The following is a 16,217-nucleotide window of genomic DNA, read 5'->3' as shown; positions in this document are numbered from 1 at the left end:
GCATCAATCGTTTTTTCTAAATTTTACATTTAAAGAGGAATTAGAATGTTTTTACCCTTGAAGCATACTTTGACATATGCAATTCCAAAAACGGTCTAATTGTACGGCCTCTAGTCCGTCCACCGGTTAGGCACGCGAGAACTCTCAGAGATTTTACGTGAAAACACTTTTCTGGCTAAAATCTTTTTTCACTTCTCTACCTTAAGAAAGAGGGTAAGGCTTATATATATAGCCTCATTTGGACCCAAATGTGTTAGCCTTTAAAAGTCCAAAACTATATGCAATATTGAATTAATTCATTGATCAGTTATTAATGTATTAATTCAATATCGATAACTCTTTATTGATTTCTTTTAAAGTTTTCAGCATTATCACGAATCATTAAGGTGTAACTTTTTAGATTCATAGTCAAACTAGCAACGAGTAATATTTAATAACTCATTATTAAATAACTAGTAAGTTATGAGTGACACTTAGCAGTATGCCATGACTACCTAGTTGACAATGAAATATATTTATATATATTATAATGAACCTTTCCGTTACAAATATCATGCAACATTCCTTCCATACAACACTTGTTCCGAACCCGATAAATGTCATGCTCAAACCCATAAACCCGGTCAATATGTCTATTCAATATTCTTAACTTGAAATCCAACTTTATTACATTATTATACTCTGGCCAGAGATTCTCTTTGTATGATTATTGAATAGACTAGAACATCCTCGTTACCTCAAGGCGGTGGGTCCTCTATTGAACGCACACATGTCTCCGTACAGTACTAAACTAGGCTACCAAGTACACGTATAGTCTCATAAGGAACAAAAGACGCTTACTGGCAGAAACTAGTCTACCATATGTACGAGACAACCATGTCGTCTCAAGTCAAATGACTATTGCATACTTGTAACGTACAACATATCGATAACACGTAGCTAAACACCATGTGGTACGTTGTAATCAGTCATTGTTCAATGACTTGTTCTCTAACAATCATCCACATGTCCCCTCACCATAAGAAGGACAATGTGCTATGATAGTCTTATCGAAATTCTAATGCCCAATTAGAATTCCTATGACTAGGAACATTTTTACAATACTTATTTATTAATTCTTCGTCACTCATATTCTTAACTCTTAAGAATGAAGAATTAAGAAGACTGTATGGAATAATATCAATTATTAACTAAGACAAAATAAAAATAAATAAAACACGTATTTATTATATTTATTTAATCAGAAATCAATGCCCAAAATAATAAATGTTGACTCCTAGAGCATACATGCATGTCTAACAATGTTGTTGGAGCCACTCTCATTGGTTAATGGCTCAAAAGGGTAATGAGCAATTGTTATACTATAAACCAAGCTCAACCTTGTATTGTGAATTTTATTATAAAAATTATGTGTCTGTAATTAATATATTAATAGTGTTGATAAATGACTGATCAATCATCTTTATCAAACAACTAAAATTAGCATATTGGATCAAGTAATTTCACCAATCAGGCTGATTGCATTTTATTTCTAAAAGCCAAGTTAACCCTTCACTCATCTTCTCATCCCCCACCACCCCCTCCCCAATAGGCAGTTATGGACCGTTCTCGAGGCCTACCACTTGTCCCCTTCTTCTCCTTTTACAATTGCATTGATCTCCAGATAAATTGCTAGTAATCCTTGCGTTGATCTATCCTTCAATCAACACTAAAAAAAAAAAAAAAAAAAAAAAGCGAAAATACTAAGTATAATATTAGAGTTTAAAAGTTATTTAAGATTAAAAAAAAAAAAAAGTTATTTACGATGAAAAATTGTAATATTTATGTGAAAAAAAAAAAGTACTAGTACTTATTAAAAATCTGATTTATTTTACGAATAAGGATATGTGAGGCAGTATGAAAAATTGTAATATTTATGTGAAACAAAAAAGTACTAGTACTTATTAAAAATCTGATTTATTTTTAGCATTTGAAATCTATAATTTTAGCATTTAAGATGGTCGTTGAGTCACGAGTGACGTGGTTGTAACTTGTAAGTTTGCTAAATTTCGCCATCACACTTCCTGTCCAATTTAAAAGCACAAATCAGCCCACCGTTCCCAATACGAAAGCCATCGGATACTGACTTGTGAAAATGTCATCCGAAGATAAAATAGTCACACTAATTAATTTTTTGTTCTATTTTTAATTGGTACCTTAAAAAAGTCTTCATAGAAATTGACATAAGGGAAAACGTATTAACTTCATCATGATCTTCCTAGACGCAATATTGTGAAGAATCTGTTGGTACGCTCAGAAAAAGTCAAAAAAAAAAAAAAAGTATCTTCTCTATCAAGAAATGAAAATTAACTAATGGCAGTTGAAAATTAAAAAAAAAGTGTTCAATCTCCATCGACTGGAGAAGACGGTCAAGTTGGTTGCCTTCTCTGGCAAAAGACGATCAGCGGCGATTGTAACAATCGCTGGTCGCTGATTTTTTATCTAACTCGTCGGAGTTTGGCCGAAAGTTATGAGTTAAGACTTTTGAAAAGCTATCACAATTACTCAAGACTTTTGTGACAATGTTTACGTACACTAAAAGTAGTATTTGAGTGATACCAATAGTGGTCACAATAAATGTACAATTTGTGACGTAATATGTTATTACAAAAATATTGATTTAGTGACAACTAAAAGCGTTGTAATTAATTATTTTATTGTGACAACACTTGAGTCAGAATAATTGTACTTATTTGTGAGAATTGTTTTTAACACAAAAATAATTATCAGTGACCTAAAAAATAGTTACAAACTATTACTTTGTTGTGACAACAAACATAGTAACAAATAGTGTATTTAGCATCGTTTCTCGTTAATATTTTGGACAAATACCCAAAACACCCTTAATACTTTAATTTAAAAAAAAAAATCGTTGTTATGGAAGAAGCCTGGGACTTCTAGTAAAAAATTTGTATGGGTTGGTTCGGGTCAGATCAAGATGCAAATGTAATATTTATATGCACAAATGTCATACTTATATGCTTAAATGTAATACTAATCAGGAATAAAATTTTTGTTACTTATAAGGATAAATGTAATACTCGGAAAATACAATACTTTTACATTTCGATTTAAAAGTATTACATTTTTTCTCAAAAGTATTATATTTTCCCTTATAAGTAAGGGGTACTTGTCAACATTACTTATTATGAAAAATGTGTTACTTTTTCTCTTATAAGTAACAAAAATTATATTCTTGATTAGTATTATATTTGAGCATATAAATATGACATTTGCACATATATAAGTATAACATTTGCATGTTGATTTGACCCGACCCGACCCGTCTCACGAATAAGGATATATGAGACAGTCTCACACAAGTATGACCCAGGCTTCTAAGCCTTCAATTTGCCTGCCCATCCCATTTGGATGGGCAGTATAAGCTAAGGGGACGTTGAGTTCCCCTTTTAATGAGGGAGCTCAACAACATCTTCTTAAGCGTTTTTCGATGTGAGATTAAATTTGATCTCACATCACTTTTTTATTATTATTATTATTATTATTATTATTATTATTATTATTATAATACTACTACTACTACTACTACGGATGACTCTTAATGTATACATAATTGGTTAATGTTGTGAAGGTAATTCATTTTACTTTACGCGTCTGTTTTAGTTGCAACAGACACAAATTGTTCAATTTTCATGAGCCTTTTTGCCCTAGTGATAAAAGGTCATAATTGAAGATAAGAAGATCATGATAAAGAATCCTCTTCATCTTTGAGCCCAAGTAGTTGTACTGTTGTCCTATTTATCAAGAAGTCCATTCTTGTGGTGTCCAACCAAACTTTTATTACTACATAACCATAGTGTGGCAAGCTACTATTCGAAATACCAAAAACAACCACTAAACTAGCCCCATGCGCTAGGCTAAACTATGATTAATTAGGTGTTTCAATGTGCCAATCTCTAGCTGATCGATCAATGATTTTTGTGGCTAACTATGGATTCACAACTATAATTTAGTTCACCATTATAAATTCTGTCATGTATTCATGAAATCTAATAGTTAAAATGAAATTAGTTTGCCAATAACATTGTGGTCCAGTGACCCCAAGTTATTTGTTCATATGGGAGGTTGCGAGCTGAGTTTGAGCCTTAGTGAAAGTGATATTTACTCTTTGTGTTTCTATAGGTTGAGAAATTCTTTTTGTGCTTCAATAAGTTAAGAAAGTAATTAATAAACACATTCTACATTCTAATAGAGTCAATAATATTCAAAAAATAAAAATGTCATAAATAGATTTTACTACCACAGTAAAATCAGTGAGTGGTAAATGTTAACTTTGGGTGGAAAAATTTATTTATGACAAATCTGAAACTATAATGTGATAAAATAAAAAATTAAAAATTAACCCAATGGGGTAGCTCAAGTGGCAAGTGAGCTCTCTTTGTAGGGAAGAATTTCGGGAGAACCGGGGTTCGATGATTCCCCTTGGGCCAGCTCTTGTGCCTATAGTTTTGTTTATACCCCAAACAGTTATACATTTTGTGTATATGAATTAGAGAGACATACTAATTTTATGGACATGACTTAAGAACATCTTGGCCACTAGTATCCTTAAATGGATATTATCTAAAGAGTTGGTCTTTAGTGAGGTTTGTTTTACCAACCTTTCTAGGGTATATACATTTGAAATTTCCCATCATGATTTGGTATAATTTGTCAAAATTTTAAGTATTCCTTGTAACGTGATTTGATTTCAGTTCATTAAAAAATAGCCATAGCATCTTTAATTTACTGAAGTCTCTTAAGTTTTCAATCTTGGTTAATTAAGGAATAGCCACAGTATATTCAACTACCTAAGATTATTAAGTTATGATATTATAATTTTAATTTGGTTGGGGAGTAGCCACAACATCCTTAAATCATATTAAATTACATATATCTTTATCTTGATCACATAAAGATTACGCAAGGATTTATGTCTAGTGATCTTATAATTTTTAATTTGGTTGGGGAGTAGCCACAACATCCTTAATCAGTTAAAATTATATATTAAGCGGTTTATCTTGATCACATAAAGTTTTAGACATATAAGTTCTGATTAATTGTATGTAATATGATGGAATTTAGGCCACATGCAATTTCGTTATATTTGTAAAATTAATTAGGATGAAATACTGGACTACGATCATAATTTAGCCCACAAGCAATTATGTATCGGAATGTAGTTTAGTAGTTTTATCAGTGATTTGATAGAAATAAATCAATTTATTTACTTTATAATTATTTGTAAATAATTTCCAATTCTATCATGAAGTTTAATTTTATGATGTCAATTTTGGATCATATTTTTGAATTGCCCACAAGGGTTAAGGAAAATGAATTTGATTTTTCTATAAGTTTTTTTTTTTTAAATCATAATGGTTGTAATGAATCTTATTGAATTACAACTTTAGCCCACAAGCAAGTTTTATGTCACTTGGTTCTTCAACTTATTTGATAAATTGTTTCATCATAACTAAAAAAAAATTTCAATTGGATCTAATTGAGTAAGACTTTCCCACAGACAAGTTTTATGTCACTAGGTTCTTCTGACTATTTGGTAATTGAGATAAAATGTTGTCATAATGTTTCTTAATTGGATTTAATAGAATTAAAACTATAGCACACAAGCAAGTTTTATGTCAATAAATCCTCAACCCATTAGATAATAATTTTATCACAATTTCTTAAAATTTGTAAATTTAGTTCAATTATAAATTCTAAGTTTCATGGTTTGCATTGGCAAAACATGTATTAAGTTACTTCCCAAAATTTAGCCACTTTTATTAATTTATCCACGAAAACTTACTTAATTAGTTCTTTGGACTAACTATAGTAAGTTACGTGATATGATATACATATATTGGATTCCAAGAATAAAATGTATCTTTTGAACCAATTTCTAACTTGATTTTGGAAGGTGTATTTTGTTTTTTTTTTTAGTATGTCCAACTATGGTGGGGAATTATATTTTCATTATTTATTTGGACTTTTATTGAAACCAAATATTGAGTATTTAGTATGCCCAACTAATGGTGGGGAATTGTATCCTCATATATTAGTTGGTCAAATCAATTATGAGTATGTATATCATTAATTTTGCTAAAGAACAGTGGGAGTGATCATTTAGAAAAAGATCATTAAGATGCCCCACTAAAGATTATGGATTTAATTATTGTCTTCATACATCCCAATGTAAATTGGATTGTATGTCAAACAATAAGTTCAAAAGATTCCACAAGTATTAATCTTGAATTTGTTCATATAAATTCATAAGTTCAAATTATTGGACATTTGGTTGTGCAACATATTTATGAAAATGTTGTAACAATATTAAGGAATTTATTAGAACAAAATCATCTAACTTGTAGTGCACTGTTATTCTTTAGCATTTAATAGAGTCTTTAGTTTCTTCAAAATTAATACTGGGCCATTTTGGTATGTAAGGCTCAAAAACAATTTTGTGAGACATAAAAGTAAGACTCATAAATGTTCAGTTAATTTTTAAAGTGAATATTGTGATTATTTGGGAAGTTATGGTGTATGTTAAAGATTCCAAATTTATGGACTTAGAGTCTTTTGTTTGTTCTCTAAGTTATTGGAATTATTTTGTGACTTAACTATCTTTTGGCTATTTTAATGAGTGGAGTGACAGACGTGTCAACTCTGAGCTCTTAACGGTTAGCGGTAGTGTTCAAGTTCAGTTATAAAGAAGTCACGGAATACAGTTAGTATTATGCTAACATTAAGAGATTTCTACTTAAGGCATGCTTTTAAGGATTTTAGAGATCATACAGTGTACTCTTTTGTACAAATATTTTGGATGGTTTCTCTCTCCAGTTGTGCACATAATATATCTTGAGAAACATCCATTAAGTTACCGAGAATAAACATTGAGTTTGTTCATGAGCGGCCTAAGTTAGAGAATTAAAAAAGCATGTGACCATAATGGATACTACTCTGTAAAATAGAGGACATATCACTATGATTCGTGTGTTTTGTTTTTTGATGAAGGTTGTGCTAGTACTTGCACCCAGTGGGAGAATCTAAGATTTTCCCTAATAAAATATATATATATATATATATATATATATATATATATATATATATATATATATATATATATATATATATATATATATATATTATATATTAGGGTCTTAATTAAGTGGTGCAAGTTGACTAGACTTATTAAGTGGTTTGGTTGGACTAAATAACTAGTAGTTGTTTTTCAACCACACTTTGTGCTTATATAAACCTGTATTGATGGAATACATGACAAGCATTGTATAGAACATACAGTTCACGGTATTCATACTGCTCAGTAGACACCAATACACCATCTAAGGTTCTGAGTCAAGTATGAGACAAATATAGCTCAACTGTGGCTGGAGATCAACACTGCTTCCGCTTTCGCTACTACGAGGTCAGGTTTTTCATAGACTATTCTCTATGATTAGATTATTTTATCTAACATTTGATGGTTAAACGGACGGAGAAAGACTCAATTACCAAAATGGTCCCTTGATTATAGCGAAATTACGGATTTAGTCCTTGACTATTTTTTTACCAATTAAGTTTCTCAACTTTAAAAATTTTAACCAATTTAATTTGGTCTTCCGTTTGTTTTGTTGTTAGACATTCGTTAACTCGGGACCAAATTGGTAATTTTTTCATAGTCAAGGAATCATTTCGGTCATCACATGCACCATTTTCTCCCAAAACTAATTACTGAAATGATCCCTTGACTATAACGAAATTACCAATTTGGTCATAAGTTAACGGATGTCTAACGTCAAAACAAATTGAGGTCCAAATTGGTTAAAAATTTTAAAGTTAAGGGACTTAATTGGTAAAAAAAGTTAGCCAATGATCAAATTGGTAATTTTGCTATAGTCAAATGACCATTTGGGTAATTAACTCTTATTTAATGTTAGCTATGAGAGAAAGTGTAATACTTGTGATTAAAAATGTGATACTTTTAATGAAAAATGTAATATTTTCAAATTAAAATGTAATATTAAGAGTTAAAAAAATTATGAAAATTATTTTGAGAAATGTCATACTTATAAAAAATCTGACTCATCTCACGGATGAGGATATATATGTGATCTTACATAAAAATTTGTCTACATTAAATCATACTTTAGCATTTGAAATCCATAATTTTAGCATTATTTAAGATAGTCGTTGAGTGGTCGCCATCACACTTCCTGTCCAATTTAAAATAAAAAATGAGCCCATCGTTCACTATAAGGCAAATTATTTTGTGGACTTGGATCCACCTTACAACTTAGATTCGGATCCTAAGTTTAAAACAACGTAAATACATAATTTATATACTAAATGTTTACAATTTATTTTTTAAAAATTTCACAATTTGTATACTACCAATACACAAGGTTAATATATATGTAATTGATTATCTTGTTTTTTATTCACAAATTCCTTTTAAATACTATAGTCAATTCCAATACTAAAAATACACAATAGAATCTTTTTAAAATTTAATACAGTCTTATATTCATAATTCACAAATTCCCTTCTACAGCTGTTATGTGTTTTGACTTAAAAACACAATTTACATTATAGAACTTTACAATTCCAATATTAAAAATACACAACTCTCCCAATAAGAAAACCATCGGATACTAACATTATGTAAATGTCATCCGAAGATAAAATAGTCACACTAATTAATCTTTTGTTCTTTTGTTAATTGGTACCTTAAAAACATCTTCATAGAAATTGTCAAAGGGAAAAAGCATGAACTTCATCATCATCTTCCTAGACCCAATATAGTGCGGTCGGCAATTACAAAAGATCATTCTTCATCATCAATTTCCTGTCTAAAGATTTGTGGGGGTAAAAAAAACAATCATGAACGTTTTAGCCTTTGCAGGTCTCCTTTTATTTCTTTTGGTCATACCAATCATAGCTTTCCTGATAAAAATTTACAGTGGAAAGTCAATGAACAACCCAAAATACCCACCAGTTCTTGGCACTGTGTTTCATCAACTCTTATACTTCAACAGGCTTTTTGATCATCAAACTGAGGCTGCCAGAAAGCACTCCACTTTCAGGCTTATTGGGCCGGGGCAGAGTGAGATATATACCACCGATTTGCAAAACATTGAGCATGTACTTAAGACCAACTTCGACAAGTACGCTAAAGGCAAGTACAACCAGGATGTTATTAGGGACTTGTTTGGCACGGGGATTTTTGCTGTGGATGGTGAGAAGTGGAGACAGCAGAGGAAGGTTGCTAGTTTTGAATTCTCAACAAGGGTGCTCAGAGATTTCAGCTGCACAGTTTTCAGGAGAAGTGCAGTAAAATTGGTCAGAAAAGTGGAAGAGTATTCTCAGGCTAATCAAGTGTTTGACATGCAGGTAGGTAATTATTAAGTCAGCTGTTACACTTGAATATTCATCATGCAATTTAATGAATAAGAAAAAAGCTAGGCCTAAAATCTCTTAAATTATGTAATACTATTTTTCAAGAGATGGCCCTTAAACGGACGGAAAAAGACACGGTGAATTTACCAAAAAGAAATCTGAAAACAAGAAACTAGTTAGCATAAAAAAGTTGTATTTGTATGCAGTAGAGTATTATTAGAATCAAACGCTTACCATTACGCCAAAAATTATATCTGGTAGAGAACACAAGGCCCAACAACCCCTCTAGCCACTTGGTGCTGGGTTTGGCCCTTCACGAGTCATAGAGAAGGCGATGCCCAACAATCTCTCCAGCCACCTAGTGTTGGATTTGGCCCTTCACCGGCCTTTGCTCAACAATTCCCCAACCCAGCACTTGTCAGCCTTAATTATATTGCACAGATATCACAACATTTATCACTACACCAAAAGTTATAGTTCGTAGTAACTACGTAACTTTATTTAAGACTCCACCCAATAATTCTCTAGTCGCTTGGACTTTACTCTTCACGGGCCTCCACCCAAAAATTATGATTATGATTTGGTATTTTCAGGATCTGCTGATGAGAAGCTCAATGGAATCTATATTCAAAGTGGGGTTTGGAGTGGATTTGAATTGCATAGAAGGTGAAGGTGAAGGATCAAGCAAAGAGAAAAGCATAATGTTTATGAAGGCCTTTGATGATTCAAATGAATTGACATACTGGCGCTATGTTGATCCATTTTGGACGCTTAAGCGGTATTTCAACATTGGGTCTGAAGCTTCCCTGAGAAACAACATCAAAATCATCCATGATTTTGTTGACAAATTGATCACAGCCAGGAGAAAGCAGCTAGACTCTGTAAGTACTTTATATTATATTATATGGAAAATAACATTTTTTTTCCTTACTTATATGCTTATAACGTTTTTCCACCTTGAATTATTTATTTATATACATTAGCCCCTTTAATTATTTTAAAAGTAGTAATTTTTTCCTTTTATGTTAAATGGACATTTTTACCCTTAAAAATAAGGGCAAAACATTTATTTCATTTATTTTTCTTTTCCAACAAATTATTATTTATATGTCACAATCAGAATAAATACGAAAAAGATTAGACACTACTTATAACATTAATATTATAATTATAATTAATTAGTACTAATGAATTATTTCAGCATCAGTGGAGGCAACTGTTGACTCTTTGTGCTTCAGTAGGTTGAGAAAGTAGCTATGAACAGATACTACATTGTAACAGAGTCAGTAGTATTAAAAAAAATGAATTATTTGTGTTTAAGTCTTAATTCATTTACTAGCATTAACTTAAGAGTGTAATTACTTTTTGGCAAGAATTTGTGTGAGATTGTCTCACGGGTCCTTGTCTGTGAGACAAGTGGGGTCAAGATAAAATGTAATACTTATACTAGAAAATATAATACTAAAAAGAAAAAATGTAATGCATTTACATTTCGATTTAAAAGTATTGCATTTTCACTTATAAGTAACAAATATTTGCCAACGTAACATTACTTATAAGGGAAAATGTAATACTTTTACATCAATCATCGAAATTAAAGTATTACTACATTTTCTCTTATAAGTAATGAACACTTTATTAATAATTAGTATTACATTATTTTTTAATGAGTATTACATTTTTATATTAACTCGACCAGACCGGTCTCACAACAGTGCATGTGACCTTTTTTTTTGTTTGTTTGTTATTTTTTTTTTGCGCTACAATTTAACATATCAATAGTATTTGCTCAACATGATATGTCAACATCCTAGGCTATGTTTGACAAACCTAGCTGTGAAAACTGCAAAGTAGCTGAAAACTGAAAAGCTATAAGCTCGAAGCTGAAATCTGAAAAGCTGTTAAGCTAGCTGTTATGCTTAAAAGTGTTTGGTAAAATTAGCTTTTTGATAAGCCGATAAATGTAACAAGACTAAAAAGGACATCTTCATACAGTTTAAATAATTTTAAATTTAAATAGGTTTGTTTATATATTAAAATTTAAAATAATGAAATCAATATATTTAAATAAAATATAAAGTAAGAACATATATTTGAAAATATATAAAGTAAACAAAAATGTTTATAATTCATAAGATTAGTTCATACAAAAATTAATGTTCAAACACAAATGTCAAACTGAAATTACTACCAAACATAATGAAAAGAAAATGATAAAAGGGTTTTAATTGAGAGGGGTAAAGGATGTCTTTTATTTAAAATAATAAGGATAAAGATGGAAAAAAGTTAAAAAGCAACTAGCTTATTTTTGAAAAGCTACCCCAAGTAGCGTTTCAAAATAAGCTCTTGTTTTAAGCTACTAACTTATTTTGAGAACATTACCAAACAGAGCTTATAGCTTATTAGTAGCTTAAAATAAGCTATAAGCTCCTAAATAAGTTCTGCCAAACATAGCCTTAGATTAGAATGAGACTCAAACCTATGACGTTCTATTTAGAAAGGTAACAGTGATGTCATCAAACCATAAAGTATTTAAAATTATAATTATAATATTTGTAACTGGTGACGGATCTTTTTCGCATTTATTTTGATTTTAATATAAGCAATAATTTGTTGGAGAAGTAAAATAAATGAAATACTTAATTTAAGGATAAAAATATCCATTTAGCATAAAAATAGAAAATCGACACTTTTAAAATAATTAAGGGGATGATGTAGATACATGAATAATTTAAAGAAAAAAAGCGTTACAAGCATATAATTCAGAAGAAAAAGTGTCATTTTCTCTATATTTTTATATTATATTATATTATATTATATTAATGAATCAATAGCAGGTCATCCAGGCTTGAGTATATATTAATTATAGCTTTAATTGAATACTAATTTTAGCCAATATAATATATGTTTAGAAAAAAGGTCAAATAGACCTCTAAACATTATACCAAAGTGAAATTAGGCCCCCAAAGTTTAAAAATGTTCAATTATTACACACATCAACTTATCATTTTCATGCATTCAGATCCAGTAACCAATCACCTACTGATAATACCCGGTAATTCAACTTCAAAATCGACCGCCGACGATCGTTTTCTGGTCGCCAGTCGCCTTCTTCATCAGTCGAAGAAGGCAACGACAGTGTCGCCTCCTTCTCCAGGAAGAGGGCGACGGACTCTGTTGAAGAAGGCGACACCAGTCGCCTTCTTCCTAGAGGAGGAGGCGACCAAACGTCGCTTTTTTCATGGAGAAGGATGCTGGCGGCCGTTTTAACTTCCGGTGACCTTTTTTTTTATTATTGTTTATATGGCGGTCAACCGTCGCTGATGGAGGTTAGTGATGGTATAATTACCGTTAACTTATTAGTTACCTGCTAAGTGGACTTATTTGATTGATTTTATGAAGTTGAAGTACTTAATTACACATTTTTTTTAAGTTTAAGAGCTTAATTGCACTTTGGTATACTATTTAGGGGTATATTTTACCCTTTCCCTATATGTTTTGAAGGATGTTAAGAATGAGAAAGAGGACATACTCTCAAGATTTATAAGGGAGAGCAAGAAGGACCCAGAGACAATGACTGATGAGTACCTTAGAGATATAATACTGAACTTCGTGCTTGCAGGCAAAGACTCCTCAGCAAACACTCTCTCCTGGTTTTTCTATATGCTCTGCAAAAACCCTCTAGTTGGAGAAAAATTGGATCGCGAAATCGAAGAAGCATTCGGTAACTTGAAGGAGAAAGCTAGTAGTAGTGTTGAAGATTGCATTGCCAGTATTACAGATGATGAAGTTCTTCAGAAAATGCCATACCTTCATGCAACATTGACAGAAACCTTGAGACTATATCCCGCAGTTCCAGTAGTAATTATCCAATTCAAGAAGCTCTGATACAATGTCTCCATTATGGTTTATAATCAATATTTAAAATTAATTAAGCTATGATACTGTATGTTTTTACTTGATGTTTAGGATGGGAGATGTGCAGAAACAGATGATGTTCTTCCTGATGGATTTAAAGTAAAGAAAGGAGATGGTGTGTATTACATGTCTTATGCAATGGGGAGGATGCCGTACATTTGGGGTGATGACGCAGAGGAATTTCGACCAGAGAGATGGCTAAAAGATGGGATTTTCACACCGGAATCACCATTTAAATTCACTGCATTTCATGTAAGTACTAAGGAATATATATATATATATATATATATAATGCGGTGCCATGTTCCTGTGCAGATTGCACCACCATGTACACACTATTGCCCCGTCACGTACTCAAAAATGCACCAAACTGGTGCATTTATTTTATGGTGCATTTTGTGCCTTTTACATGGGTGCAATTTTTGAACACGTGGTGGTGCATATATGGATACATGGTGGTGAAATATATACGGTCGTACGAGAATAGGGTGCCGCATTTGAACTAGCATATATATATATATATATAGGGAACCATATTTCCATTAGTTCAAGAGAACCAATGTGCTGCAATATTAAAAAGTTATATCTATAAATGAGATTAATTGTGAGGTCCAAAATTCGCGTGTGCATATGGGGCATGTGTTGTGCACATATTCTATGTTGCACACAACACATGCTTAATATGCACACACGAATTTTGAATCACTTAATTGCACACACTCATGTTTAATATGCAAATGTGAATTTTGAAACCCCCAATTGGACAGAGCACATTCGCCATATGCACACACAAATTTTAGACCCCCAATTGATCTCATCCATAGGTATGTATTTTTTAATGCACTTGATTGGTGATCAAATGAAAACCCTTCTCCTATGAGAACATGCGATCAACATGAAATGCACACAAACTATTTTAGGGTATATTGTGTGCATTTATGTATAAGTTCGTAAGTTTTCACAGGAAGATGGGTTCTAATTGGTCTGTGTGTGTGTTTGTGTATATAGAGGGAAGGGTTCAGGCGCAGGATTACTCCCCGAGCCATTGATCAATGGTTGAAATCGATGAAAAAAAAAATTTATGTCCTCCATTAATGCTCTCATCTGAGCACTTAGACAGACCACCTAAAGGAATTCATTAAATTGTCTATAAAATTAATAAACAAACCACACACCTTAAGCATCAAAATGGCGAACTTTAAGTACACAAACTACGCACCTTAAGCACACAAACCACACACCTAAAGGTTTAAAATGGCGCACCTTAACATACAAATCGCGCACCTTAAGAAGGAAACTCAGGCACATTTTTTAATAGAATTTTGTCTAATTTGTTCTCATTTTTACGGATGTAAAACTGAGATTGATTTTTACTTTTCGCTTGGGAACATGTTCTCATAGGATCACACCTATATATTGCTACCGACAATGGTTGAAGTGAATAGAGTTAGTTAATTTTAACCAAAGTCAATATATAACTATTAGACATTACAATTACTTAGCTTGCAGCTGAGCTGAGGATATTTTGGTTTCTTCTTTAAAATTTTCAGGCTGGTCCAAGAATTTGTTTAGGCAAAGATTTTGCTTATCGACAGATGAAGATTGTTTCCATTGCTCTTCTACACTTTTTCCGCTTCAAATTGTCAGATGACTCGAAGAAAGTGACTTACAGAACAATGTTTACACTACACATCAATGGAGGCCTTCATCTAACAGCAGTTTCAAGGAGAAATTGATCTGAGTGTACTAATGTGAATGCAAAACACATTTCTAGCAGAATTTGTATATGATTAGTATAGCTAATATCTGGACATCTTGTATTATATCTCTAGCTACTGTGAACTTTAGTTTTTGGTGGAAGGTTTGTGTGAGAGAAGGTATACTCACATCACATACATGGCATGCCAAGCATTTAAAAGTTAGTTTTCTCAAATTGGCATAGTGAACATTAGTTAGAGACAAACTCCCTAAGCTTTAAGGTAAAAAGAGAGGTTTCAATATTAGTTACTTCAAACCATGATTAGGCATAAATTTAGACCCAACAAACCGGCCTCATTTTTTACATGTTGATAACTACTCCTTTATTGGCCCATTAACAAGAAGGTTTCCACAAATAAACATTGAAACCACACATAAGATGATCAAATATAACCTCGATCTATTCCTGATAAGTTCATATTTAATTTGATCACTTATTACCCATGTTTTATATTTATTTTGTGCTTTAAATGTAGATATTATGTTTAAAAGGACCCTCATTTGCTTCATTTAATCAATTAGGTATAATTTTTTTAGCAAGTGTTTTGGAGCTCAATTGGATGTTTTAAAGCTAAGTCATCTTGGCACAAAGGTGTGTTCCAAATGTCATTGGAAGGTAACTGAAAGACCTACAACTTCTATCAAGATCACAAAGTCTAATTTAAACATCTACAACGTGGAAAATGGGTTAGAAATTAGAATTGTTGAGCAAAATAAAACCGTCATGACCGGACTCACAATTGTGAGGTAGATCGTGAGCAACCAAATATTCTGAAATGAGGAGTGATTCCAATTCACTGCTATAAAAGGGGATTGATAGTTAATTTTAAGTGAACTTTTGATATTTTTACTCTCTAAACTTCTCTCTACCTTTTCTCCACTTAGAATAGGGTTAGATTAGATCGATTATATTAGATTTCAATCCAAGTTTATATCTTCAATCTACATTGGATCAAAATTGTGTTTTCTTTACCTACATTTCAATTACTTCCATTTCAATTGTGCTTTAATACATTCAATTCAATTGTGTTTTTTACTTTTCAATATAAATCATATTGAATAGCTAGGTTTCCTCTTGGGATTTTATTGAGCTTTCTCTTGTTATAGAT

At 31.6% G+C, this 16,217-nt stretch overlaps 1 protein-coding gene across 1 annotated transcript; it reads left to right on the top strand.

The window, feature by feature from the left end:
• Positions 1 to 8,754: 8,754 nt before the first annotated feature.
• On the top strand, positions 8,755 to 15,268 carry LOC116028861 (cytochrome P450 704C1-like). Its single transcript, XM_031270700.1, has 5 exons — positions 8,755 to 9,426; positions 10,026 to 10,313; positions 12,937 to 13,293; positions 13,402 to 13,602; positions 14,901 to 15,268. Exons 1-5 carry the CDS (start codon positions 8,917 to 8,919, stop codon positions 15,084 to 15,086), a joined length of 1,542 nt encoding a protein of 513 aa, XP_031126560.1. The 5' UTR covers positions 8,755 to 8,916; the 3' UTR covers positions 15,087 to 15,268.
• The last annotated feature ends 949 nt before the right edge of the window (positions 15,269 to 16,217 follow it).

This window comes from Ipomoea triloba, chromosome 9 (genome assembly GCF_003576645.1).
Source record: "Ipomoea triloba cultivar NCNSP0323 chromosome 9, ASM357664v1".
Classification (NCBI taxonomy): domain Eukaryota; kingdom Viridiplantae; phylum Streptophyta; class Magnoliopsida; order Solanales; family Convolvulaceae; genus Ipomoea; species Ipomoea triloba.
The sequence above is the reverse complement of the archived record's forward strand: the minus strand, read 5'-3'. Positions and strand labels throughout refer to the sequence as shown.